At 49.1% G+C, this 26,279-nt stretch overlaps 1 protein-coding gene across 1 annotated transcript in view; it reads left to right on the top strand.

Annotated features, from left to right (window-relative positions):
- The window catches only part of TIPARP (TCDD inducible poly(ADP-ribose) polymerase), a 30,393-nt gene extending 5,864 nt beyond the window's left edge, over positions 1 to 24,529 (top strand). The window contains exons 3-7 of the mRNA XM_035566459.2: positions 2,919 to 3,922; positions 17,253 to 17,421; positions 18,930 to 19,111; positions 22,918 to 23,193; positions 23,791 to 24,529. Of these exons, the coding sequence (XP_035422352.1) occupies positions 2,982 to 3,922; positions 17,253 to 17,421; positions 18,930 to 19,111; positions 22,918 to 23,193; positions 23,791 to 24,238 (2,016 nt within the window). The 5' untranslated portion in view covers positions 2,919 to 2,981 and the 3' untranslated portion in view covers positions 24,239 to 24,529. The remainder of the gene's footprint in view (positions 1 to 2,918; positions 3,923 to 17,252; positions 17,422 to 18,929; positions 19,112 to 22,917; positions 23,194 to 23,790) is intronic.
- Positions 24,530 to 26,279: the final 1,750 nt, after the last annotated feature.

Here is a 26,279-nt window from a genome sequence, read left to right as displayed (position 1 = left end):
GCTGGAGAGCGGCGGCAGCGCCGGGCCGCCCTTGCCTCGCCCCCCGCTTGCGGCGGCGCCGCTGGGGGAGCCGTGGCCGCGGCGGCCTCCGGCCCCGTGTGCGGGCTGTCGCCGCCTCACGCCCGAGCGAGCCGTTGCGCACGCCTCCCGGCCTTGGCACGGCAAAGGAAAAGCGGCCGTGCCCCCTGCCCTTCGCGGGCCGGGGCTGCGGTGCGGTGCGGTGCGGTGCGGGCCGTGGGCTCGGGGAGGGCTTTGGCTGCCCGGGGGGGGGGGGGCACGGCACCCACGGCCCCGCCGCGGGGAGGCACCGAGCGCCGGGGCGCTGCCGGACGGGCTGTGCCGTGCCGTGCCGTGCCGTGCCTTCCCGTCCCGTCCCGTCCCCGCACGGGCGGTGCCGGCTCCGCCCCGGGCCCGGCGGCTCCGGAAGCGCCGCTTAAAGGCCGGCGGGGGCTGGGGGGGCGCGGCCGTGCTGGGGCCGCGGGCGGCGCTGCGGGCGGCTCGGCTGGGCTCGGCACGGCACGGCTCAGCTGGGCTCGGCTCCGCAAGGCTCAGCGGCTGGGAGGGCTGCGGCGAGAGGCCGGCCGGGGCAGGCGCTTTTGATTTTTCCTATTTATCGTTATTAGTTCTTTTTTTTTTCTCTTTCCTGTTTTTTTTTATTTTTTCTGTTTTTTTTTCTGTTTTTTCTGTTTTTTTTCTGTTTTTTTCGTTTTTTCTTTTTTTTCTTTTTTTCCTTTTTTTTCCTTTTTTCTGTTTTTTCCTTTTTTTCCTTTTTTTTCCTTTTTTTCCTTTTTTTTTTCTTTTTTTCCTTTCCTGCCTTTTTTTTTTTTTCCATTTTTCCTCCGTTTCGCTGCCGCTGCCCGCCCCTCCAGAAGGCTGCCCGCGCCCGGCGGTGGCGGCGTTGGCCCGCCCGCAGCGGCCCCGGCTGCAGCGCCCTGCCGGGAGCGGAGCGGGGCCGAGCCGAGCCGGGCCGGGCCGAGCCCCCTCGCGGGCGGCGGGGCCGTGCTGCCCCCGCTGAGCCAGCCGGTAGGTGTGCGCGGGGCGGCTCTCCCTACCCTACCCTACCCTTCCCTTATCTTCCCCCTGCCTCCCCCTACCCCATCCCCATCCCGCGGGCGCTGGGCTCACCCCTTCGGCGAGGGGCAGGAGCCGTGGGGTCTGGTGCGGAGGGGCTGAGACCCCCCCCAGCAGGAGGTCTCCTTGTGCCGGGCGCCTTGTGCGAGCAGGGCACCGCGCTCGGTGGCTGCTGAGGTTGCTTCTAAATAGTAGTGCCGGGGGATGGCTGTAAAACGGCTGAGGTGGAAGCAGGCAGCCCTGCTGTCGCTGTGCCCGCTGCCTGCTGTTCGTAGAGGCGCTGGGAGGCTCAGCTCCGTGCATAAGGCAGCTCCCTAATATAAAGTAACCGCACGAGCAAGCCGGCATTGAAATAGCGTTGGAGGCACAGCTGAGCAAGACCCTAAGTCACTCGTGGCGCTGCTTGGCACAGCGGGGCGCTGAGCCTGGGCACGGGGAGATGAAGCAGCTGAGGGGGCTGAAGCCTCTGGAGCTACCTGAAGGTTTACGGTACCCTTAGAAAGAGCGTTCCCTGCTACGCGTGTGCAAGAATAAAAGAGAAGCGATAATGTTGGAGTTTGCTGTTCCTGGCAGATGTACTGGTGGCTTTAAACTTAGGAGCAGGAAAGCAGAGAGGTCCAGCTTCTTTTTTTTCCTGGCTGCCCTGACGGTGCCGTTTCCCAGGGCAATGCGAAAGCCTTGCAGTGCGTGCGCCAAAATAGGGGAGGCTGGGTGAGAGATCGTCCAGAGCAGATCCTCGGCAGTAAGACACGAATGCCCAATTCTGTCAGTTTTCTGATGTGGGGGTGAAATGGGCAGGCGCTTTGCTTGGAATGCGTCGACCAGGAAGTGATCCTTAGTGGGCTCCGCGCCAGCCTTGGAGGCTCCGGGCAGGGCGAGCGGAGAGGGTCTAATTAAAGGTAATCAAATGTTACGTGACTCCTGATTAGCAGGCAGACGGCTTGCTCTCCGGTGACCTACGAGACGTACCATTGCTTTGTACTTCAGAAAAAAAAAAAATTACTTTTCATCTTGGGGCTAATTGGGTTTGTCTCCGTGCCCGAGCTGCCGGCCCCCCTTTGTCTCCCTCGCCGCCCGGCTTTCGGCCCCGCCGCGGAGGCTGGCAGGAGGCGAGCGTGTCGGCGTGCCACGGCCCCGCGGGGTGACCGGGTGCGGGAGTCAGGCAGCGCGCCGTGGGCACGGCCGGGTGCGCGAGGGGGGAGCGGCGGCTGCCGGCTGCGAGCCCCGGGGGCGAGCGCTGCGAGGGTTGCGTCCCGGCCCCGCTCAGGGCACTGGGACGTTGGGCACGAGGCTGAGCGAAGGCAGCGGTTCTCTAGCGCTGCTGCCGGGGGCGTGTACGGGATCGGGTCGGAGGAGGTATGGTGGGATGGAGGGAGAGCGTCCGTCCGTCTGTCCGCTGCGAGGAGAGGCGGCGCGGTGGGAGCGCTGGGGCTGTGCATCTGCCGGTGTGCCTGGTCTCGGGGCTGTGTTTGGGGGGGACGTAGAAGTGACCAGCACGGCGCCTGCTTTTGTGGAATGTAACGAGCCAAAGTGCTGCTCGCTAGTGAGCATCATCGCGGGGAGGAGGGCATCGCCCCATCCCCCTTCCCGCCCCCCTTAGGGACCGTGTGTGCGTGCCTGAGTGTCTCTGAGATCTCATGTGTGAGGAGCTGATGAGTGTGTGTTTGGGATTAATTAGCCGGAGTTCAGCTGGTTTCATGCTTTACGTGCCTAGGGGCTACCCGCAGTCACAGAGAGGGGAGGAGTTCTGCTGTTGCTGGCTCGAAATCCTCTCCAGGGGTGATCTTGTTCGTGTCAACCATGAGCAATTAGAGAGATTAACTGTCTTGTTTTCCTTTCTGCCCTAGATTGATTCTGGTGAGGCTCTGGGACATTTGAAAGTGATTTGGAGAGAGCAAAGTCTGTGTCTGATGGACACCGAAGCCAAGCCAGCGTGTGTTGTGCAGCAGGCTCCCTGCCCAGGAATGAAGTGCCCTCCTCCGGAGGACTTTCCTCCTCAGATAAGACTGTCGGAGAAGATTCCACCGGTGAAGCCTTGCTTCAAGAAGAAGCAGCAAGTGCAGAAGAGGCTGGACACACAAACGCTGCGCGCTTTGCGGCCGATCTTTACCAGTTTGCTGGGAGCTGGGACCCTGGATAGGGTCTTTGTGCCCCGGGGCCAGGGTGGTGGAGGTCATAGTGGTTTGTGTGAACCTGCTGTGAAAAAGACTCTGGAACTCAGTACTTCGTGCCCCCAGCCAGAAAGTAACGTGGCCGTGCTGGTGCCCTCAGCCCCAGATGTGCAGACCCAGCTGCCGGGGGCTCATCCTGCTCCTGGGCACCCTGAGCAGGAGGTGCGGGCAGGGGAGCGAGGCTTCTCCTCAGAAACTCCTCCTGGAACCGCTGCTGAGACAAGCGCTGAATCGTTCCAGGATCACCCTTTGCACCCACCTCCTAGCGATGGTGCAGCTTGTCCTTTGTTCCCAGACAAGATTCTGGAAAGCTACACCTCTGGCTTATTCCCGGAGAGTAGCTGTCCCGTGCAATACGCTGTGAACCCAAGCAATAAATTCAGCGCTGGGATATTCCAGGATAAAAGCGAGGAGGCTTCTCTCGATTTGGTATTCGAGCTCCTGAACCAGTTGCAATATCACACCCACCAGGAGGATGGGATAGAAATCTGTGTGGATTTTCTCCAGGGCGCTTGTGTTTACGGCAGTGATTGTCCCAAACATCACACGGTGCTGCCCTATCACTGGCAGGTGAGGAGGACAGCAACTCAGAGCTGGCAGAGCGTGACCAACGATTCCCAGGAGCACCTGGAAAGGCTCTACTGCAACCCCGACAACGACAGGATCAAAGTGAAATACCGGTAGGTGCCTGGCTTCGGGTACTTACTAGCGAAGGGGTGCTTAACCATGCCCTGGTGCAGAAATAGAACAGGACGTGCCCTCTTTTTGTCTGGTATCTTGTATACAAGTGTTTTCCAAAGCTTGTCGTGACGTTGCCTTAAATATGTCAGAGAAGTTTGCTGCGGAAAATTCTTGTGTGCCTCTTAAAGCTGCTGTTTAGAACCGGGAAGTGCTCTCTGGAGCAAAAGGAGCTGAGGCGTGTGAAATGAGAATCCTGCAGAACTGAAGTTATGGAGAGAGCTGACAGAGACTGTTGTGCAACGTTGTGCTCGTTCTTGGCATTCCTGAGTAGTCTTTCCTCTGTTAGGCTCATTCCTGCTGCCGCTTTCTCTGCAGTGACTGAACAGGAAGGATACGGCAGTGCTTCTGTCGCGGGGAGTCCAGGTTGAGTCTGGATCCAGACTGACCACGCACTCCGGGCACAGCCTTCCTAATCGCACGCTAAAAACTGTAGTTAGGTTGGTGCTGTGCTAAGTTTCTCGACTGCAGCTTCCTCCTGGCTGGTCACCCGGGGTGACGTTTCAGGTCGGTGGGAATGACCTTAGCGGCGCGTTCAGAAATGCTGGGTTTCCATTTAAGCCTCGTCCTCTAAAAATGTTAAACTGCATTCAAAGTTCTCGTTTCTCTGTACGTAGTAGTGTTCTCTAATCTCAGAAAATGACTGAATAACGTGGGAAACCAAAAAGATGTTTGTTATCAATTCAGGCTTGTTCCGGCGCCCTGAGATCAGAAACAAAACTGCCTCAGCGTTGTATCGCCGCTTCCCTTTTGAATGGGAGCAGCGAGCGCCCTTGTTTACGAGTTCATCGGGTCTATGTGGTCTGTGCTCTGAGTGCGGGGTGTAGGCTTCGCTTCTGAGTTCTGAATCATTTCTTCTTCTGGAGGAAATAAGAACGCACGTTTCTCATAGCCCGTCTGCCCTGCCGTACCCTGGGGGCCTGGTGCTGCTCGCTCCAGCAGCAGTCGAGGTTCAGAGACATTTGGGTTGCAGGGGGGACTGCGAGTTTGTCTTTGCCACCCAAGTCCTTGTGGATTTGTTCTTGTTGCCCCTTCTTCCTTCTACTTCCCGAAGAAGTACATTCCTTCCTGCTGAGATTGTTGAGGTTTCCTGTTAGGTGTCAGCGGCCCAGTCTAATGCTCCGTGTGTCAGAGTCTTTACGTGCACCTAACTGGGCATTGGGTTGGGCGCCAAATCTCAGCTCCATCAGCCTACAGGTTCATCTCTTTGTCCTGGGGAAGTACAGCAATCTGACCTAAAATCTTGTAACTATATAGCAGATAAAATTCGCTGTTGTTTACAGAAGAGACACTTCCATTTTTTCCAAATGTTTAAAACGATTCCTAAAAACAGAGAACAGCAAATGTCGGTATGAGAAAAGCCTCTGCAAGTAATTCAAGTTTGAGCTCTGTGCGAATAAGCAAAATGGTTTTTGTTCTGTTTTTTTTGGAGCGTGTATCACAGCCTGTTGCTACACACACGCTCCACCTGCTCTCAGCGATGGAGCCCAGGGTGATTAACTCTGAAGGAAACACAGCTCCCCGATTGTTTAGTCATCGCATCCCTGGCCTGGAACGTCGGCTGAACCCGCCGGCCGCCTTTACGCTCATTTTGCAGGTTTCCAGCCTGGTGAGTGAGTGTTCTGGCCTCTCGGTACCCTGAGTTTCTGCCTGAGCTGGTCGGGAAGCAAGGCGGCAGGGCTGCTGGCAGACACGCTGTGTGCTGTCACCGGACCGCGGGCGCCCAGCGCTGCAGCAGGGCGCTGCCGGGGCAGGGGCAGGTCCTTCGAGTACCCGATCGTGCTCTCGTGCAGGGTTGGAAGGCTGTATCTTCATCGTATCTTCTCCTGGAACAATAAGCTGCAAGGTCTGTAGCTCCTGGACGGATCCGCCCCCTCGGAGAGCTGCGTGTCCCTAGCGGGTATCAGCAGGAGCCCAGGAGTGAAACTTCTTTAAGACCGGAGTTCCTGGCTGCGAGCCTTGAATCTGATACGCCTTGAAACTGCGCGTGGTTTTAAGTGAGGTCTGGAGCTGGGGGAAAACGTTTGCCCGTGACTCGTGGTGAGCTCCCTCTCGCGCCGTGCCATCCCCTCCCAGCAGACGCGGCCGTAGCCCTGCGGCCGGGCCGGGCTCGGGCCGCGCGTGACTCCCGGTGCCTTTGCTGGGTCACCGCAGGCCGGCCTCCCCCTGTCCCCGGGCTGTGGCGTCTCCTGGCAACGAGATGCAGATAGCAGCGCGCCCGCCGTGCTGCGAGGCTCGCAGACGTGCTGGGACAGCTCACGGTTCGCATGGTTACCGCGTTATTTGGCTAGAGCTATTAATCTCTTGTGGTCAGACTCGCCGTGCAGGCCGATCTCTCCAGATTGCATGCGATGAGGAAATGTCTGCTCAGCGCTTTGCATGTCCAAGAAAGGCCGTGCAGAAGCCGGCCTGACTGATAGCCAGCGGGCGGTAGCTGTTTGTTGGCCTTTGTTTGAAACGCAGTTTATATGGCATGATTACCGCAGGCTGCGTGCCCGGTACCGTCGGGGTGCGCTGCCCCCGTGAAGTGGGGCTGTTCGCCGAGGTGGTGGGAGAGTGGCTCAGCCGGAGAATAAGCTCCAAACTCAAATAGGATGTTCTTCGAGTAGCTGTCGGGATAGATCTTTCTTCGTGTCGGCGTTATCGAGATGAACGATGTCAAGTAAACATTCACACGCTGCCTCTCACCTAAGGGGGACCTGGTCTCCAGGCGGGAATAGTGGCAACCCCCCTTCAGTCACTCCTTTGTAACAAGGTGCCTCGGCTGCTCGCTCATTAGTTTGGCCTCAAACTGAATCTCAAACTTCGTCATAAGCTCTGGTTTTGCTTTCTTAAATCTTACCAAGTAGTTACAGCCAAATACCAGCCTGCCTAAACAAAGGGGGGATGTGAGCAGGATACAATACCTACAAGCACTCAGTTTTCTTCGTGCATGTGAGGAGAGGCCCTGGAGAAGTTCCAGCTTGTAGCCGTGTTGGGGAGAACAATGCCAAGTGCTGCTCTCCAGCCTGAGAGCACCCTAGCTGTGATGTTTTGAGATGCCCTTCAGTAAGGGGAAGCGCTTGGCTGCAGAACCCAGCAGGTTTTCCCTGTGCACGTACACCTGTCTGATCGTGCATAGGCTGCTTCTCAAAACAAGCAACCTTGCTGCTGCTGACAGGAGGATTTGTTTAAAACAACTGTGCACTTCCCGACCCTCAGATCCCCCCTCTTTGGCTGGAATCCCCCCTCCTCGGCCAGGGGAGCCATCCCTCTGTGCCCGGGGACTTGCAGCCTCTGCTCAGCTGCACCCGGCCTATCGCAACTCACAAAACGACGGCTCCTCGGAGGTTTTGACTCTGTTGTGTTTTTTTTTTTTTAATGTAGCGGCACTCTATAAAAATAGAAATATCCTGAAACTGGTTAAAATGCAGTAGTTAAGAACACAACCTGCTGTAGCCCGTCTCTGCAATCTGAGGCCATGCGGTTGCCCGGTTCCTTTTCCGCCCACCTACATCTGTCTTTGCTCTAAATAAAGCATAAGCCTCACTGTCCGACTGCAGGCAGGTTCTGTAGAGGACTAAAAGCCTCTATTTTCGTTACACGTGTGTGTTATGAACTGATCCCTGTAGCTGGAGAGCACAGGCCAGCAGGCACGGCTGCAGCCAGGAGAGGCAGGTGGGATGCACGGCCCGTGTTCTGCCAAGGAAAGGTAGGGACAAAGGTTTGTGTGCAGGAAACGAGGCTTCCTTCGCTCTTGGCTTCGTGCTATAACTCGTTCTGGTGCTGTCAGGATGTGCCTCTGTGATTCTGGAGTCCGGGAGGGCACGGTGGAAGCACGTTGGTCGTTCAGGGGCTTCTGCACGTGGTCTGACGTATTAAATAGTTAAATTTGGGAAGTTTTCGTTCTGATCTGCACAGCTGTCAGTGTGTGAGAGAACTTGTGTTATTGATAACACCGGAGCTGAGAAAACAGCTGACATTCACTGTGCCTTGTGATTTTGTGCGGCGTTTCGTGAGTACGCACGGCTGAGTGGTTCTGAACGTCTTCTAATTCCCCACTAGAAGGAATGCAAAACAGGGCCCCTACGTAAAGAGCATGTGAAGTGTTTTTAGAAGTGTTTGCCTTGCGCTTGATGCCAGCGTGCTCCAACGAATGCATTTTTACCCCGATTTATAGCAGCATTTACATATGAACTACAGCTAACTGGCTCCGGGCCGTACAAATCGGGTGAAGTTGCAAGCACCGCGCGGAGCTGCCAGGAGTCAGCAGTCGCTCCTGTCCCTTGTCTCGGTTCATGTCAATAACCAGATTTTGGAAACGGCCGTCACCTGGCGTCAGGCTGAGGTCAGGCTGTTCCGTGCGTACTCGGGGCGATAACGCAGCCCTTTCTGAAAGAAGGACTGAGAACTGCCCAGACGGACTGCGCAGAGGAGGTGCCTGCAGGTAACCCGGCAGTCACAGCGGTGCTGCGTTGTCTGCCGGCCCCCTCCGTTAGGGATGGGGAACAGAAAGAGGCTGTTGCAGTTATTTGCTTAGCGAGAGCAGTGATCGTGAAGTTCCTGCCTAGTTGGCACGTGTCTTCGTTGAAGTCGGCGTGAATTGGGGCTGAGTGATAACCGTAAGATGTGCTTCTTGTAGTCAGATGTATGAAGAAGTCTCTTTTCTGGGATGCTGCCTGTGGAGGATGTGAGATGAAACACCTGGATGGCATTCGGAAGCCGAAACATCTGGACTGGTGGTTGCTGGTGCAGGTTAGCCTTGGCCTGTCTATGGTCGTGTTATGTAAAGCCTTGCTGGGACTGGTACGGTTTCAGTATTTATCATAAATCTCAGAGGTGCTTCTCGGTGGTTAACTCCTGAGATTGGATAACATTGTAAAGCAGAAAAAAGCTCAGGTGTGTGTGCGCAGGAAAGCTTTGAAAAGTGGGGCTGCAGACTGCGTCTGAATGCTTTAGAGAGTGCTGGCATTGCGGCTGTGTGAAAGCAAACACCGTTCTCAAGCAGTTTGAGAACCTGCTCCTATCCAAGCGCCACTGCCACGCAGAGCTGTGCTCCTGCTGTCTCCAGAACAAATACCATGGACCCCTGACCCCAGAGAGCACTTGAAGGAAGAAAAAAGAACCTTCTAGTCAGTACGTTTTCAAATTTACACTTCTAAGGTGGTGTAAGAGTCGCTGAATTTGTAGCCAGAAACCCCGTTTGTGTTACTACATGCATGGCTAGCGTCTTGGGTCTTCCAAGCTCTAAAAAAAGTGTTCACTCCGAAAATATTGTAAGAGCTTGGGGTCGAATAGCTTAGTCCCTCACGGTGCCCCGTAGCAGCGGCAAGCTCAGCCGACGGGTTTTAGAGCTGCTTTGTGCCATTGCAGTGATACCAAAACCCAGACAGAAAGCCCCGGGTGGAACATCCTCGCCCGGCGTGGGCAGGAGACCTGTGAGAGCAGCACGCTGCCTCGGACAGGGGCATCCCTGCTGCGAAGAGAAGCTGAAACTTGGATCCAGGTATGAGAAATGCGGCACGTGCAGCAGTCCTGGGAAGGTCTGAACACGTTTGCCATCCTTATTGCTTTGTTAGGACCCGGCAGCAGCTGACACCAAAGGACCACGTTACCCCAGCACCCCGCTGGCCGCCCGGCGGAGGCTGCCCGGAGGGGAGGGAGGCAGGAGCAGCCGGGGCGTGCTCTGGGCACAGCCTGCCTGCTGCAGGCCCTGATCCCGAGCTGGTGCCTGCGTCTTGCCAGCTCCGTTGCTGTAGTGATGGAAAAACACGGGGTTGTGTGTTTGTTTGTTTGTTTTCCGAGGCTGGAGCCTGTAGCTGCGTGGTAAATCTTTCTGGAGCACCTTTATCTCTTCTGCTTCTTTCTGACCGTACATCTGCTGCGTGCCTTACGGCAGAGAGAAGCAGTGTCACACGGGAGGGAACAAATTAAGTGAAACAGCGAACCCATTTCCTGCCCTGTCACCTGCTGCCCCTCTCGTTTCAGTGACAGAACACCAGGGACCGATAAGATCGAGGCTGCGGGCTCGTGTTTACCAGCTTGTGTTCCTTCTTGCCCCGGCGCGCAGCAGTGCTCCGTGCAGGAGGGTGATGCTTTCTTTTCGCAGACGTGTTCCTCTTAGCAGCTGGGTAGGGTCTGGCAGCATTTGCATTGCTGTATTGTGAAGAACTGTTTGAAGAGACCCTTGCCGAGTGCTCGCTGGGCCCTTCCCTTACTTGCTGCTACTCCCAGCGGCATCGGTACCAATTTTGATGGGCGTCTCTTTAGGCTGCAGTCGTCTAAGAGCTGCTGTTGGTACTACCAAGTGCCGGCACCTTTGCTTAAAAAGAAAGGTCTCGCTAAGACGTTACACTTCAAGTGCCGTTCTGTTCCACGCAGCGCTCGGCTTCCTCTCGTCTCCCACCTGGAGCCGTGCTACGACCTGCAGCGTCCAGCACTGCTGGCCAAGGGAGGGGAGCTGCCGCTGGTGTGGGGTCGGCAGGCAGCGCGCAGACCTGGCTCACAACTCCTGTAGTAACTGAGTTGGGTCTGGCGAGCTCCGCGGGCTTCAGTACTACAGGTTTCCGTACCTGTTTGGGTCTCTTAAGTTCGTTTGTTCCCCTGAGTGCCTTTCGGGTTGTTGCTATTGCAGAGAGGAACTGGCTTAGTCATAGAGAGAAAATCAACAGTTTCATCATCTAAGCAGTGTTTAGCTCTCAGTCGTGCTTTGTATCACAGCTGTTCTGATGGGAACCGAGTTTCATTTCCTGCGCTAACCTTTGTTGATCACTCCGTTTCTTTTTTTTTTCTGAACTCTGTTTGCGGTAAGACTCATGACATGTAACTGAACCTAGGAGAAGAGTTTGAAACCACACGCGTTTTCATAGCATTTACAAAAACTATTTCTTCTAGTCATCTATTTGTACATAGGATGAAAGTTCTGCAATTCTTATGAAGTGGAAAGAGCGTAGAAGATTCACACAAGACTGAAGTTCTTCAGAAGAGCACAAGGCAAAGTGAACCCAAACCATCCTTACTTTAGCAGGCTACCTTCATCACCCCAAGGCATTAATGTTATATTAATATTATTAATATTATAACTTGCTGCTAGAAGTGCCTGCCCAGTTCGGTGTCCTGAAGAGATTGTCGTTGTGTCAGGCCTTACAGTTAGGGTACAGAGAAAATGTGACTTACTCGGGGAGCCAGGTTCTGCTTTTGAGGGCACTTGTGGAATTTTGTTTTGAACTGCTGCTGTTACACAGCACCAAATTTGGTTTTCTTTGTGTGCTGTACTCTTAATAGGGTTCAATATGCTTATTCTTTTAGTGAAAATAATTCCATTGAGCTGCTTTATTTTATAAACAGACCTTTATTTGGTTAGTCATTGAGGAGGAGTTCTTAAGAAATCTCTGTTCCCACCTCTTGCAGATTCTCTGTATGATTTTGGAGAAGCTGTTTAAGTCTCTCCGGGGTAAAATGGGGATAGCAATCTCTGCTTCAGAAGCAGGAAGCTTTGCGGTGTTTGCAGAGAAGTTCAATAAATTTTAATTTGGAAACACTGCAGAAAAAACCTGTTGGTTTTATTACTCATTTCAAGCTGTCCTGCAGCTTGTTCCTGCTGCAGCGCGCACAGAGAGTAACGCTTTGTCCCACCGAGGTATCCGAAGCCTGCCTGCTTTCCCGAACACCTGCCAAGCTGGAGTCACCGTCTCCTTTCTGCTCTTCCCCCGGCCCTGCGTGTCCGTGTGCCGCCGTGCCATCGCCGCAGCACCGCGAGCGTGGGCACTGCCATGTGCGCAGCTCCCCACGCTGCCGCAGCTGCGCGCCGCGCCGCCAGTGCTCCCGTGCTGCTCCGGGGAGCAGAGCGGTGCCGCGGGTGTCTGGGTGGCGTGCTCTTGGCTTCCCCCTCCCCATTAGGATTCAACCCACAGTCGTTGCTTCATCCTCTCCTCTAGGTCACAGCTTTCTGTTTCAGCGTACGCTGTGCCTCGGAAGGAGCTGAGCATCATGCTGCGGTGAAGGTAAAGTGATGTTATGCCAAAGAACATTTCAGACGTAACCTTGAGCATCCAGCAGTCTCTTCTTGAGCCCTAAACTTGGGGTCTTTGTCCTGTATTTAGGCCTTGGGCACTGGAGAGGTACAGTTGTCACATTTGCTTTCATCACCGGTGTCTTAACGCTGCAAGCAGGAATATAATCACGCAATCACCCACTGTAATCACAATTCATTTTTTTCCACGGCCTTGCATTATATAAGCTGGTAATAGGCTTTTTAATATACAGAGGAAGTGCTTAAACTGAAGAGCTATTATTAAACAACTGCTAAATATGTTTCAGGATTTCAGAGCTTGAATGCCAGTAAATGTTGTAATTTGAAAAAGTGAATACTTCTGAATAGAGATAGAAACTGTTAACGCAAATAGATAAAAAAGTTATCTATATTTTATGTGATTTAAGATTTTTAGCAGAAGAATGTGGTTTCTTATTCCCCATATTATAAATTATCCCCCAAAAAATCAGGCAGTTTTTCGGCACGTAATGTATTTTTCAGATGCAGTCACTTAAATAAATGCATTTGTCTAAAATTTTCAGCTGTATAAAATGCATTGTTATTCTAACTACTGTTAGGTACAAAATGAGGGGACTTTAAAAGTATATAGTTAAAATATTCATGGAAAAATTAGTTTGTGTAGATTTCAGTTTAGATAATTTGATCGCTCAATTTTCTGTTAAAATTAATGGAAAGTAGCATTCTAAACCCTCCACTGACTTTAAAAAAAAAAAATAAAAGTGCCATTTCAAAGCATCCCTATTTTAACAGACGTTTGAGTTTCGGGAAAATTCTTCTGCGTTACATCCTGAAGGAAACTGCTGAAGCTTTCTCCATCCATAGCCGAGGGCGATGGACAGAGGATGCCGTACCAATTTTTAAATTATCCGTATGTCAGAAATAGCTTGAGCCCACTTTTTCCCCAAGGAATACGGGCGGCCTCCCGGGGTTCCCCTCTGCAGCTCTTTCCCCAGGAGGCTGCCGAGCTGCGGCCCCGTGGCAGCCGGGGAGAGGCGGCCCCGAGGAGGGCCCGTCGCTTCGGGTAACAGGCACGCGCCGATGGGCTGCTCAGAAACGCTGTGACCTTTACAGGCAGGCAGACCCATCATTTCTGTTTCGAAATGAGAAGACAAGAGCGCTTCACGTGTTGTATTCAAATCCAGAGCGTACATGCGTGTTCGGCCCAGGGCAGGCCTCATGGCGGCCTGCGGCTCCCTCATGGGGGCGGGGGGAAGGCGCTGAGCTCTGCTCTCTGGGGACAGCGACAGGACCCGAGGGAGCGGCATGGAGCTGGGACAGGGGAGGGTCAGGCTGGGGGTTAGGGAAAGGTTCTGCACCCAGAGGGTGGTCGGGCACTGGGACGGGCTCCCCGCGGGACACGGTCACAGCACCGAGCTGCTGGAGCTCGAGGGGCGTTCGGACAGCGCTGTCACACACAGGGGCTGGGTTTTGGGTGCTCCTGTGTGGAGCCAGGAGCTGGATTTGGTGACCCTCGTGGGTCCCTTCCAGCTCAGGATGCTCTGTGGCTCTAAGAAGGAGGGCTGGCAGTCAGCTGTTTGGGTGGTTGATGCCCAGGTTTGCAGTGCAGTGACCTGTCAGCGTGTGGTGGGGAGCAGAGAGCATCCTGCCTCAGTTTGCTTACAGGGACGTGGATTTGACGGAGAGGAGGCATAAACAGAGCTGCAAAAATGTAAGAAATTCCAACCAGCAGACAGAATCACTGCGTTTTTCAGTAGTGAGAGAAACAACTTGGCACGTTCTGTACAGGTTTCACAGAAAAATGCTCAGCTTTCAGATAAACTATTTGCAGCGTAAGCTCCCATTAGCTGCCAGCATTGTAAGTCTCAGATCCTTACGAGATAGACAGGTACAACTCAGCTGTAGCGAGGTTTTATTTGCTATAGGAAATAAGCTTATAGCAATTTCTTTTACTGGAACTGTACGTGAAGCGTTCACATTGTTACAGCACTGCTAGAAGAAAGCTGCACAGACACCCAACAGTTCCTCGCTCGCTCTGCAGTTAGAAAATGTGTGCGCAAAAGTCTCTTGAGTATGCACCAACCCAGGGTTTTGGGAGTTGGTCCCAGATCCTGCCGAGATCAACTTGCTCTGCAGTAAAAGCATGAGGAAGAGCAGTCTCATACTGCGTTCATCTCAAAAAATGTTTTTCCTTCCACAGGGTTCCCCCACCACATTACTTTGATTCCCGTTGCTCTGCCACTTAGCTACGTGTGCGTGCCGGAGGCTGCGTTTTAACACAGTTAAGCACATGTTAGAAATACCCCAGTCATGTATCAGCAGCCAGCCACGCTTCAAGTGCCTGCAGAATTTGTTTTCCAGTCTTCAGAATTGTGAAGACTTTTAACTTCTTAGGGTGTTAACCAGTATGTGACTGTTTCTTGAAGTGTTCGGCATGCTAGCGGAAAGCTTTTATTGTGTTTAGAGTGTATCTCAATTTTCAGATTCCCTTTTCCTTGCACTGCATTACACACAACTACTGCAAACATCTTTTCATGATCTGTTCTGACTGTACCACAGGCAATATACAAAGTTATAGTAACACTACATAAACCTCGAGGTTACTGCCTTTAAAAGAAAATATCTTACATACGAAGACAGTCTTTTCCCTTTCTTTGCACTTTCTTGAAGGTCACAGATCTTTGGAATCTTGTTACGGTATTTGACTTGAAAATAGATCAAAGTGAGAACAAATGCCTCAATCGTGAGCTTGCATTGAGAAATGCCTTTGTGTGCGCTTGTTTCATAAAGTCTGTAGCACCTTATCTGGGGGTCGTGGTGCAGGACTTGAATTCCTAGGGGCAACACAGCCCCAAAACAGGGAGTCCATCTCTTCACTCCGGAATAATACAATAGCAAACTAAACTCGCTTTTTACTGGACCCTGAAATTCAGAACGGTAGCAGTATGTATATTTTGATAAAGAAAGAGCAAATGTCCCTAAAGCAGCGTTAACATATATTTGTGAAGAAATTCGCTTAGAAATCATTCTTGTGCTGCCTGCTAACTAGTAACCCAGCTTGGTATTGCAGAGAGATGATTTCCTCATGATTTCACACATTGTTTTCAAATAAAGTAGATTGTTGTAGCCTGTTGTTAGGGAACAAAATGACTACACACCAGGAAGGTGGGGTGACTATTTTTTCGCTACAGAACTTGTGTGTTTCGGTTTGCTTGGGGTTTTGTTTTTGTTTTTGTAAGACCTACATATAATTTCAGTCCCTTCATACTGGGCGTTCATTTTGAGTAGTGCTCGTTTTCCTTCTGCAGATCTCTCATCGCCTGCGCCTGGCGTTTGTCTTGGTCTTGCTGCTGTGTATGAAATGAAGGCTACAGCTAGATGAGGCTGGCTGCCGCGACGCGTTGCCTCGAGCAGCGTGGCTGTCTGTGCGCTGCCATCGCTGAAGTGTTGGGTGGCATGGCAGCCTCCGCTGGGACACCAGGGTGGGACGAGCTGGGCTGGGACGAGCCTCAGGGGAAGGCGCGGGTCCTTAGGGCACAGCTCCTGCTCACGGGGTTGCTTCCCCTGCGCTCATGTTCTGACTGCGCTGGCTGCGTACGGCTTTGGTGCAAGTAGGGAACAAACTGTTAAACCTCCCACGGGTTTTATGTGATGGCGTTGTCTTGACAAATCTTTCAGTTTAATTAATTCTACTCTGTGACAGTTTTTAGAGAAGCATGGGGTTTGTGTCCGGAGAACTGTAGACAGAGCTCCCGGAGCTATGTTCTTAGGGCATGTGGTTCGACTTCTGAGACTATTCTGTATCTCTAAGTCTACATTAAAAAAAATATCGGAGACAGAGTAATCTGGATTTGCTCAGACAGCATTGGATGAACTCCCCTGGTTGTGGGCTCACAGGAACAGGACACGTTGCCTTTTCATGCGTGTCAGGAAAGCGCTAGGTACTTCCAACTGTGCTTAGCCGTTCACAGACCAAATGCAATGAAAGGAGGAAAGCAGACATGAAGGACACTTCCAGCTCCAGCTGATGGTCGTTTTTTAAAGATCGTACTCTTCATTAGTTTTCTGTGAGAGTGGTATAACAAAACTCAGCAACTGTGTAAAAGCTAGCAAAATCACAACCGTTCTCAAGCAAATCAGCATTCGTAAACTCCTGTAGATGTTTAGAAGAGCTGTCACTTGATGTGGCCGGTTTCATGCACAATACTTTGATGTTTATGGTATGAGTCTGCCAAAACTTTTAAAATAAGCTTTAGATTTCAAGTGTCAGCTTCATTTATGTTGCTGTTAAGAATTCAAAGAAAATATTTGATATAGTCTCAAAAGGTGCGTTTCCAGAAACCAGTGGTTTGTAGCTGCTAGTGAATAGCAGTGAGCTGACAACTTGTAGGGATTATAAAATAGAAAACTAATTATGCAGAGAGCATTATTTTGGAAATATATTAATCCCAGTTCTAAAAATAAAAAAAAAAAAATTGTAGTGAATGAATGCTACTACTATCATTTCTCTCAGTTTCTATAGATTTCTTGTTCTAAGTTCTCATTTGCTGCTAAATCAGGGATTGGAGATTTCTTTTTTTTAATCTGAGGTGTCTCAAAACTGACTGATGAACCAGCGTTGGAAACTGCTTGCTGAACCGCTCCGCAGCCATTCTTTGTGAAGCATAGAGAAAAGGCACTTTTATTTTTTCCTCTAGGTAAAGGGTAAACTCTCAGGTTCCTCATCTGCAGCTCCAGTTCGTTGTCGTGTCCTTTTGAAAGCGCCAGACACTTCACGTGAAGTCGCGTATCAGTGTTGATTCTTGTAGCAGCAATGTAGCTACTTGAAAAAAGCCAATATTCCTCAGCCCTGGCTCCGTGACAGCAACATCCCGTCATCTTTTCATATTACACTGCTTCTCTTCTGTCACACGTGATGAAAGACACTTGAACTCTCTGATGGATTGGCAGCAGATGCTCCTCATCTGGAGACATTTACATTTGCTTTTCTTCCCCGGAGCACTAACTTTCACAGGAATAACCTTTTGAATGCTATGTGGCTGCTTCGTCAATCCGCTCGTGTGATGTGTGTACTCAGGTAGCGTGCTCCAAATGCCAAGGATCCGCGTATCGATGTGTGCGCAGCGCACGCACACGGAATAAATATCACCGGGTCAGGACGACGATTGGTTTGGTCTTCTGCTTTTCTGTGCTGAAGGCCACGGTTTTTTTTCACCGTTGTCCACGGGGTTTTTAATGGCTTGCAGGCGGTGAGAGTTCTTTACTTCTCTTGTTCTTTCCAGGGGACACGAGTTTTGGGTGGATTTGAATGTCATGAAATTATATGAAACTGCTGAGTTTGACCAAATGCGGAGGCTGTCCACGCCATCCTGCCCCAGCTCCAGCTCCAACTACTACACGGTCTGGAAATACTTCTGCAGGGACCACTTCGTCTGGAGAGAATACTCCGAGGTATTTAATGCTTTCTGGAATCCTGCTTTTGGGTCGTAACCCAAAACTATACATACAGTGTACACTATAAACTATATATATTTTTTCAGTCTGTTTCCTCTTTGAACAATTTGGAAGGTTACTTGGAGTTATTGTTGAGCTTAATCAAGCAGTTCAGTATTGAACATAGTTTGCAAAATCAGCAATCAAAGGAGAGCTGTGCCCTGCTGTACTGCTCCATGTGCTATCCCTGAAAACATCGGAGATGCAGGGGCTGCCTGACTTGTCAAATTTGGGAGCAGACTGGCCCACGTCAGTACCAAGGAATTTTTCTAATCCTTAGAAATGAGGTTTTAAGACAGGGGAGACACCTTTCTGCAGCCTTCTTATTGCTTACCCCTACCATTTAGCTTTTGAGTTCTTAGTTTCTTGCCCTGTTCCCCAAAGGTAGCGCAGCGCAGGATGCGTGCCCCGAAGTCGCTGGGTCCAGCTGTTTGTCATGTGCTGCTGCAGCAGGAAGGTTCCCCAGCTGCCACCCCCAGTAATTAGGAACCTTTTCCTAAATGTTTGGTTTAAATCTGTTCACCAGTGGTTTATACATACTCATCTTAGTGTCACCGTTGTCCTTTGGTCTTTACCAGACACAGTTTTCCATATCAAGCTTTAAACAGGCCTTCTCTCTTCCAAGCCTTTAACCCCAGTTGGGGACTCACAAGTCACATCCACTGTTAAACGCAGTCGTGCTAGAGAAAACCAAAACAAAAGCAGAACGCTTCTGTTCACTTCATTCCAGTAAGCTCTCCAGTAAGCCTTTTAGATACCTGTGGTAGTAGTTAAGAGCTCATCTGGGGCTGACTGCAGCTGTACATAATATTTTGAATAAAACCTCATCAGTGTCTTACAATTTTGGCAGTACTAGATATACCTTCACCAATGTAAATTACATCACGCACTCCTTTTTCAAGCATCATGCTTACTTTGTAAGCATGGTAGGAAGCTTAAAGCAGAGCACTGTATACAATCTGTGTACGGTTTGGGGCATTGCAAATTTAAAAAGTGCAAGTACTGAAAAGAGTCCAGAAGAAAGCACCACAAATAACAAGAAGCTTAGGATGTTTGACCTTCAAGAAGTTAAAAGAACTGTGTTTCTCTAGTATAGAGAAACAAACACAAATGATGAGAATGTATTACTGTATAAAAGATTGTGAAGAACATAAGCTTGCTGTAGAACATTTAGCAAAGAATGACGAAAAGTGAATAGAGTGATTTGTGGCAAGGGAGTTTTAGGTTAGATATTGGGCCTAACATTCGACACGTAAAAATGCGATAGCATCAGAACAAATCACATAGGAAAGTTGTGAAATCTGTCTTTGTGGGAGATATTACAAACGAAACTGAACAGGCTTTGGTGGTCAGTGTGTTTCAGGGGAGGGGAAGAGAGTGGTAGAGGGACTCTTTGAGGTCCTGGCAAAAATATTAATTTTTGTACATGTAATTTATCATGTCTGTGTTTAATTTTCTTCAAACAGCCTGTTGTAAGACTGATAGAAGAAGCCAGCTGCCGGGGTCTGAAAGAGGTCCGGTTTGTTACCTGGCATAATCAGTATATCTTAAACATCAAAGATGGATTCCAGCAAAACGCCTGTTTCAGACGAGAAATCAAGAGAAGACCCCTTCTGCGCTCGTGCGTGGTGCTGATGCCGTTCTTACAGTATGTATCCCAGCAAAACAGAAACTGCATTTGCTCTACGTGTCGGTGTGTCCACGAGACTGTATTCATTAAGATGTGAGCAGGAAACAGGTATCATTGGGTAGAAAAATCAGAAGAAATAATAAAAAATGTTGGTCATATTGGCAACTATTTGCTTGTTACTTCTCAAGACAAATGTTCTCGGAGGAACTCCTCTCCGTTGGGCTGTTTGTTATTTGAAGATTATAATGTACCTTTTGGATCTCAGAACATCAGAAGCACAGATGTACTTTAAGTCCGCCAAACTATTGTCCAGCTTTCAGCATTTCACCCGCTATCATGACTGCCAGGCCATCACTTCTAGGTCCCATAAAAAGGAGTGTTCAAAAACATTTCATAATTTTTGAGCACAATTAAAGCATTCCTTGTTTTTATTGTCATCTCAATGGGGGTGAACATGCTTACCATCAAAGGCAGAGTGAGGAAAGTGTTGCATTGTAGTCATTTTTGATTACAACTCATAAAAATGCCATTTTTGTGATCTCACCAGCACAGCTGGAAACGTTATTGTCAGAGTTCAGTAGTTAGAAACACATTGTCCTGTTAGCAAAGGGGTGGAAGTCATTAGTCTGACTGGCAACTTGGCATGCTGGGCCAATCAAAGGAGATTTAGCAGCTGCGTTAGAGCTAGAATGCTCGTTAGCGCTTTGTTGTTCCAGCATCTAATTGTGAGGCAAAAGTGAGTTTGGTCAGAGCCTCAAAACAAGTGGTGGTTAGAAACATCTTTGGATGCGGCCGTACAGGAGGAAAACCCAGAATTATTAGAAAGATACTTGGAGGATGCAAGGGAAAAGACCAAACGTGAACTTTCTTGTTATGGTGGTTATGATTCTGATCTTAACAAAAAGTAAGGTTTTAAGGGATTTTTCTGATGTTTTGCTAACAATGACTATTTTACTACAAAGTCTGTGATTTGGAGAGATGCTAAATTATGCAATTTTAGTGGGGGTTTTACACCCATGAGTGTTTGACTGACTGTTCATGCCGTCTACCAAACCTATAAATTAAGCCCTGAAATTTCTGTTGTTCTGCAGGAAACCTATTCTTAATTTCTTTATCCAAAGGCCTTGTAGTTCTGACTTAAAAACCCAGCAATTCTCAGTAGGGAACAAAAGAGTATTTTGAATATTAATGGGAACTATCTTTAAAAAGTCAGTGTTTGCCTCTGCCTATCACACAATGCTACCTGAGTGTTTTTTTTTTTCCCCAACTGCTTAAATAAGTTATAAAATTGGAAAAGAACAGAAACAATGGTAAATGTGTGATAGTAGTTGACAAATGCCAACATTTTAGTGCCTTCCCTTGTATAATAAATACTTACACATCAGTCACACTAGTCAGAAAGTGAACAAAGTACACCAAAGGATGCAGCGCTTTTATTGTGTTTACTGACTTACTCATTAATCCATAGCTTACAGTTAATTTGTGCTTGGTCTTCCAGTCTGAGTGTCAGTGCGTGAGGTGCTGCAGTAATATTTCTACCAGGAGACTTTGGGAAGAAAAAAAAATAAAGAAAACCACGGTGGAATATTGCAGACTGCTATTTTAAAACTCACTCTAAAAAAATCCATCTTTTGGGTTTCTTTTAAACTATTTATACACAGTGAGAAGAAGTGTGAGTTCAGTCAAATCCATGCAAATGAATTGAGGTCTCTTTTCAGCTTTGAACAGCAGGTGAAAGCCATGTGAAAAGTATTTTAAAGAGGGTTTCTGCTCTGAATAGTGTGAGTGCTGTTACAGCTTACTGTCTCTGTTATCCAAATCAGACATATCAAGTTAAAAATAGTCTCCCCCCCCTTTTTTTCTAGACTTGAAAAGCTCAAAAGCAATCAGAAAATCACATGAAATTATTTCTAGGTCACACAAAAACTAACACAAGGTTCTTTCAGGCCCATGTATCAGCAGCATTAAAAATTCTGGAAGGCAACCGTAATTGACGTCTCAGTAGCGAAGATGTGAATACCTGTAGAGTTGTTACTTATCTAGATAATTACGTTGGCTCTGCAGAGAAAGCAGGCCAACAGGCATGGAAATCCGAAGTTACTCTGCAGGTGTTTTTAGAATACCTTGGGAACAGATTGGCTTTCAGGCAGAATCGTGTGTGAACGGAGGATGACTGATTCTTGAAGGTTCACTCTGCAGAAAATAGTGTTGCCTTTAGCAGAGCTGAGAATTTGTTCCCCAGTAAACCTGCTTTCTGCAAAAATAAGGTGGGGGAGCTGGTTTGCCTATCGTTCCGATGTGCTAAATCCAATTGCATGTACTTGGGGGGGTCAGGGCTTGGCCTTGGATGTTGGCAAAGCTCGCCTTGCCCGAGGTGAATGCACAAAATTCTCTTTCCCCGTTTCCTCCTAGGCAGAACACATTTTCTCCTTATGTTTTAGCCATGATGTTTTACCAGAACACAAGTGACCTGAGAAATTCATGAGCGTAGTTAAGATCCGCTGTGCTCTTTGGAGGCAAGATTTGCCTTCTGTCTTCCGAGTCAGGCAGTGGAGAGCTGGCACTTCATAACCTTTCCTACCGAGAGCTGCCTGCTTCTGATTGCACATCACCCATTTGTCGTCGTTGGTTGGTCCTGGAATCAGTAGCACCTTTTCCTATAAGAGAGCACTTTGGTAGAATGTTCATCTGGTGAAGGCTGAGATAATTCCTTGTATTTGTGCAGCTTAAAGGGAGCCTCACCAGCTTCAGCGTGAGCTGAAGATCTGTGTGCTTACAGTTTGAAACCAGAGCCTGAACCTGCAAGCTTTGCATGTTCAAAGTATTTCCATTGACGTAAGTGGGAGAACTCCAATAAGTAAGGATTATTCAGCTGAGTAAAGCTTGCTTGTTCAGATTATAATCGGGTGAACATAAGCCACAAACACCATACTCATTATCTAAATTCAGCAGGTTCAAAAGCATAACAAATTGCACAGCGGTGCAGGTATTTATTAAGAATGAAATCTTGCCTGTACCACAGTCAGTGTCCACATCAACTTGATTTTGCCAGGGTATGTTCCCTTTCTGGTGTACACTGTGCTCTTCTGCCCTGAGCATTAGAGGCAGCAGTTCCCCTCCTTCTTCCTTTGCTGACCTCTTCTTACCTGGCAGCACTCCCAAAAGGAGGGGCTGCTCCATCACATGAAAATAAGTAACTGCAAATGCAAATCTGCAGCTGGCCTGCGCACATGAGAATAGGGAGAGCCTTCCTCAGTAGGATACTGGGTAGTACTAAAAACATATACTCTTTTCTTCTACGTAATGTAGTGAAATATATGCAAGTTTTGCCCGTAAAATGTTATATATAACATAGAGCTATTCCTTATTTATGCTGAGCAAGAAATGTATGTTTCTGTTCCTTGTATTGTAGTCTCTTCTCTTATCCGGTATGTTAAAATGAGCTTACAGTTATAAAGCAATTGCATTTGGTAGCATTCTGCCTGTGCTCTAGTTTATCACCACTACTCCACCCTTCCACCTCAGGATGTGAATGATACAGGTGATAACAGGCTTTTAAATCCCCACCAGCCAGTGAGAATTTTGTAGGTGGGACGGCATGCCTGAAAGTCAAGGGTTTGGTATTGGCTTGAGTGGATGCAGGAGTTTAAAAAGAAGAAATAGGTGGCCTGACCGTTTTAAACAAGCATTAAGGTTATGTAAATTGTTACGGAACCAAGGAGAGCAGCGATTGTTTAAGAAATGTTGGTAACCAAATAAATGTGATTAGAAGCTGTTTGGCTTGGGAATATTGAAATGCAAATCTGTTCTTCTTCCCATCCTAGGACTCTAGGTGGCAATTCTCCAGTACCCTCTCTATCAGCTGAACCAGTTTCCTCACACGTCTTATCTCCAACTGCTGTTACCTCTCCAAACTTCTATCCTGAAACCTGGATTAGTATGGATCCATCTCAGGACTTCATCCAAGTGCCTGTTTCGAAGGAAGATAAAAGCTATAGAACCATTTATAACCTGTTTCACAAGACTGTGCCAGAGACCAAATACAAAATTTTGAAAATTCTGAGAGTGCAAAATCAGTTTCTTTGGGAGAAATATAAAAGGTAAGATAATGCTAATGCCATTCTTTTACGGTAGTAGAAAAATACCTTAGAATGTCTGATTCGGGCTGCAAAATATAAATTTATCATTGATTAGGATACATAAAATCCAGACTTCCTGAGGAAAAGCAGCACCTTCAGTTGAATATCTAAAAAACACTGAAAAACATCTTGTCCTGAAATTACCTTCGTAAGAGCTTTTGTAAGCTATCTATTGATAAGTTCTGTAAAATGTGTTTTCACAGAAACCTCAAAATAAATCTAGGATACTTGGTTGAAAACTATTTCAGTTCACCTCCAAGCCAAACGAAGAGTAAGCAGTTTTCAAGCTGCTTTGTCTTTGCTGCTGTACAGATGACAGACCTCCAGCAGGATCAGTTCAGGATCTTTCAATAATACAAAATTCATGCAAAAGCTTTGTTTGAAAGCAGAAGACCAGTCTTGTTATCCACCCAGAAATGTTTTCCAATCTCCTCTGGCAGCTCCAGTATCGCAGAGGATAATACTGATGCCTTTTACTTTGAGAGCTGCAGTGAATACTGCTCTTTGTTTGCAGATCCACAATGAATACTCATCTTCACTTTCCATTTTCTATTCCAGGAAAAAGGAGTATATGTCCAAAAAAATGACCGGGCTTGACAGGATAATGAACGAAAGGCATTTGTTCCATGGCACCTCCCAGGACGTGGTGGATGGGATCTGCAAGCACAACTTCGACCCGCGTGTCTGCGGGAAGCACGCCACCATGTTCGGACAGGGCAGTTACTTTGCCAGAAAGGCGAGCTATTCTCATAACTTTTCCAAAAGGTCACCCAAAGGAGTTCATTACATGTTCTTGGCTAAAGTACTGACGGGAAGATACACAGTGGGCAATCACACCATGAGGAGACCTCCCCCCGTGAACCCGGGCAGCATTACCAGTGACCTCTATGACTCTTGCGTGGACAATTACTTTGAGCCTCAGATTTTTGTCATTTTTAACGATGATCAGAGCTACCCTTATTTTATTATCCAGTACGAAGAAGTTAGCAACACTGTCTCCATTTGAAAACCTGTGCTGCTAAATTATTCATTTTAATGAACTCTTATTTACATTTGTAGCGGTTTTTGTGTAAAAAAATAAATAAATTGAACGTTGCAGAACTGAGTAAAATTACTTGCTTGCAAGGAGTTAAATCTAAAAATAGAGAAAGGAAGATCTGAAGTGACCAATTGTGCACTTGCTGTTTGATGATGTATGTGCAAATTGTAAATATTTTTCCATTGTTTATAGTTGAAAATCTGTGCCTTTTGTTATAAAACACTGTTTATTTATGTTAGTAAATATTCGTGTTTAAAATGGTGTTTGTGTGCGTACTTTCGGTTGCGTTTTGTGCATCTTGCAGTTACTAGAAATCTGATCTTGAAATCTCATGGATGGCCATTTCCAGATAGAATCGTGGAACCATCTAGGTTGGAAAAGACCTTCGGGATCACTGAGTGCAGCCACCGACCTGACCTACCCTGTCGTGTCCCTAAAATGTGTCACAGTGCTGCACTCACACTTCTCTGAACACCTCCAGCGCTGGGGACTCCACCACCTCCCAATGCTTGGCCACCTGTGTGTGAAGAAATTCTTCCCAATGTCCAACCTAAACCTCCCGGGGCACAACTTGAGCCTGTTTCCTCATGTCCTAGATAATCCGAACCAGATAATTTTCATCCCGAGCATACTAAATGCGAGATGCTCCTAACCAGTATTTTTATTGCTTTATTTCGAAAGGACTGGGACGATTACAAAGTAACATCCCGCTCATAGTTTGGATTATTAAACACAAATAAATGCATCATTTTCTAAAGTCAGTCCCAAGTAAAGTTAGGAAAAGGTTAGTGTGGCCTGCAGTCCGTGTGGGTTTAGAGCCGCTTGGTGCCTTCGGCAGCTCACCAGCAAACCTTCAGCCGAGTCTGGCACTGTAGCATTTCCGATGCTACAAAAAGGGATTTATTTCTGTGCAAAATCCCAGAGCTGAGGGTGCTCCACAAACTCTGTCCCGGCCATCGCCCGCTGCGGTCCAACCAGGCAGCGCCCGTGGTGGTCACCAGCCCCCGGCAGCCACCTCCCGCTGAAGGGCAGGAGTCCCAGCTGTCACCGTGCTGGGAGCGAGGCCGTCCCTGGGAGGGCTGAGTGTATATATGGGCTGTGTGCTTGTGCATGGCGTTTTTGTATACATACAGCTGAACTGAAACCCCTGCACGGCGATCACAGGTGGTCTGCTGAAGTGCTCGTTACTGGGTTTCCTGCCCTCCCACTTCCCCTTGCTGTTGTTACTGACCTGAGCTTTTCCATGTGTCGGCACGGAGGTTTCTGGGGCAGGATTTGTCCTGTCTGTGGCCGCCAGCGCCCTGCACGGTGCTGGGCTGTGGTGCCGAGCTGGCTCCGGGTTTCCTGCAGCACGAATAAGTAATCGTGTCGTCTTGTCCTGCTTCCGGTGGCCTCGCTTGATGCAGTGATGCCAGGTGGGAGCACGGAGCTGTGGTGCATGGAGCGGGTCCCAGGAGCTGATCCCTGGGCTCGTGCATGGTGAAATCGCCTCCCCGTCATTAGGAGGAGGCCATGAGGATTCCGCTGGAGGGAATTTGGTACTGCTGGCTCCAGCACCGCAGCCTGCACGCCTGGCACGAGGCTTCAGCGGCACATACGGCACGGGGGTTGTCCTGCAAACCCCAGCAGTGTGGGCAATGCGTCTTCTGAGCTGTTTTTACATGGAAATTTGAGGTACTCGCACAGTAATGAGAACTGGGAGCTCAGTTCCAGAACTGGAGAGCATCTCCTGCCACCGGGGCTTCTTGTTGCCCAGAGGGGATGTCCCATTCCTAGAGGTGTTCAAGACCAGGTTGGATGGGGCCCTGGGCAACCTGGTTTGGGTGGGTTCCATCCCAGCCCGTGGCAGGGGGTTGGAACTGGATGGGCTTTGAGGTCCCTTCCAACCAAGCCATTCTATGATTCCATCATTCTGTGATTCTGTGACCTCTGTCACCAGCAATCAGCAGCGTCACCTCCATGCTAACGTCACAGCAAGTGGAAAAACCCTCCCAATTAATTCTTCTCT

The sequence above is a fragment of the Cygnus atratus genome, chromosome 9, assembly GCF_013377495.2.
Source record: "Cygnus atratus isolate AKBS03 ecotype Queensland, Australia chromosome 9, CAtr_DNAZoo_HiC_assembly, whole genome shotgun sequence".
NCBI lineage: Eukaryota > Metazoa > Chordata > Aves > Anseriformes > Anatidae > Cygnus > Cygnus atratus.
Note: the sequence above shows the minus strand (reverse complement) of the source record. Positions and strands in the feature narration are given on the sequence as shown.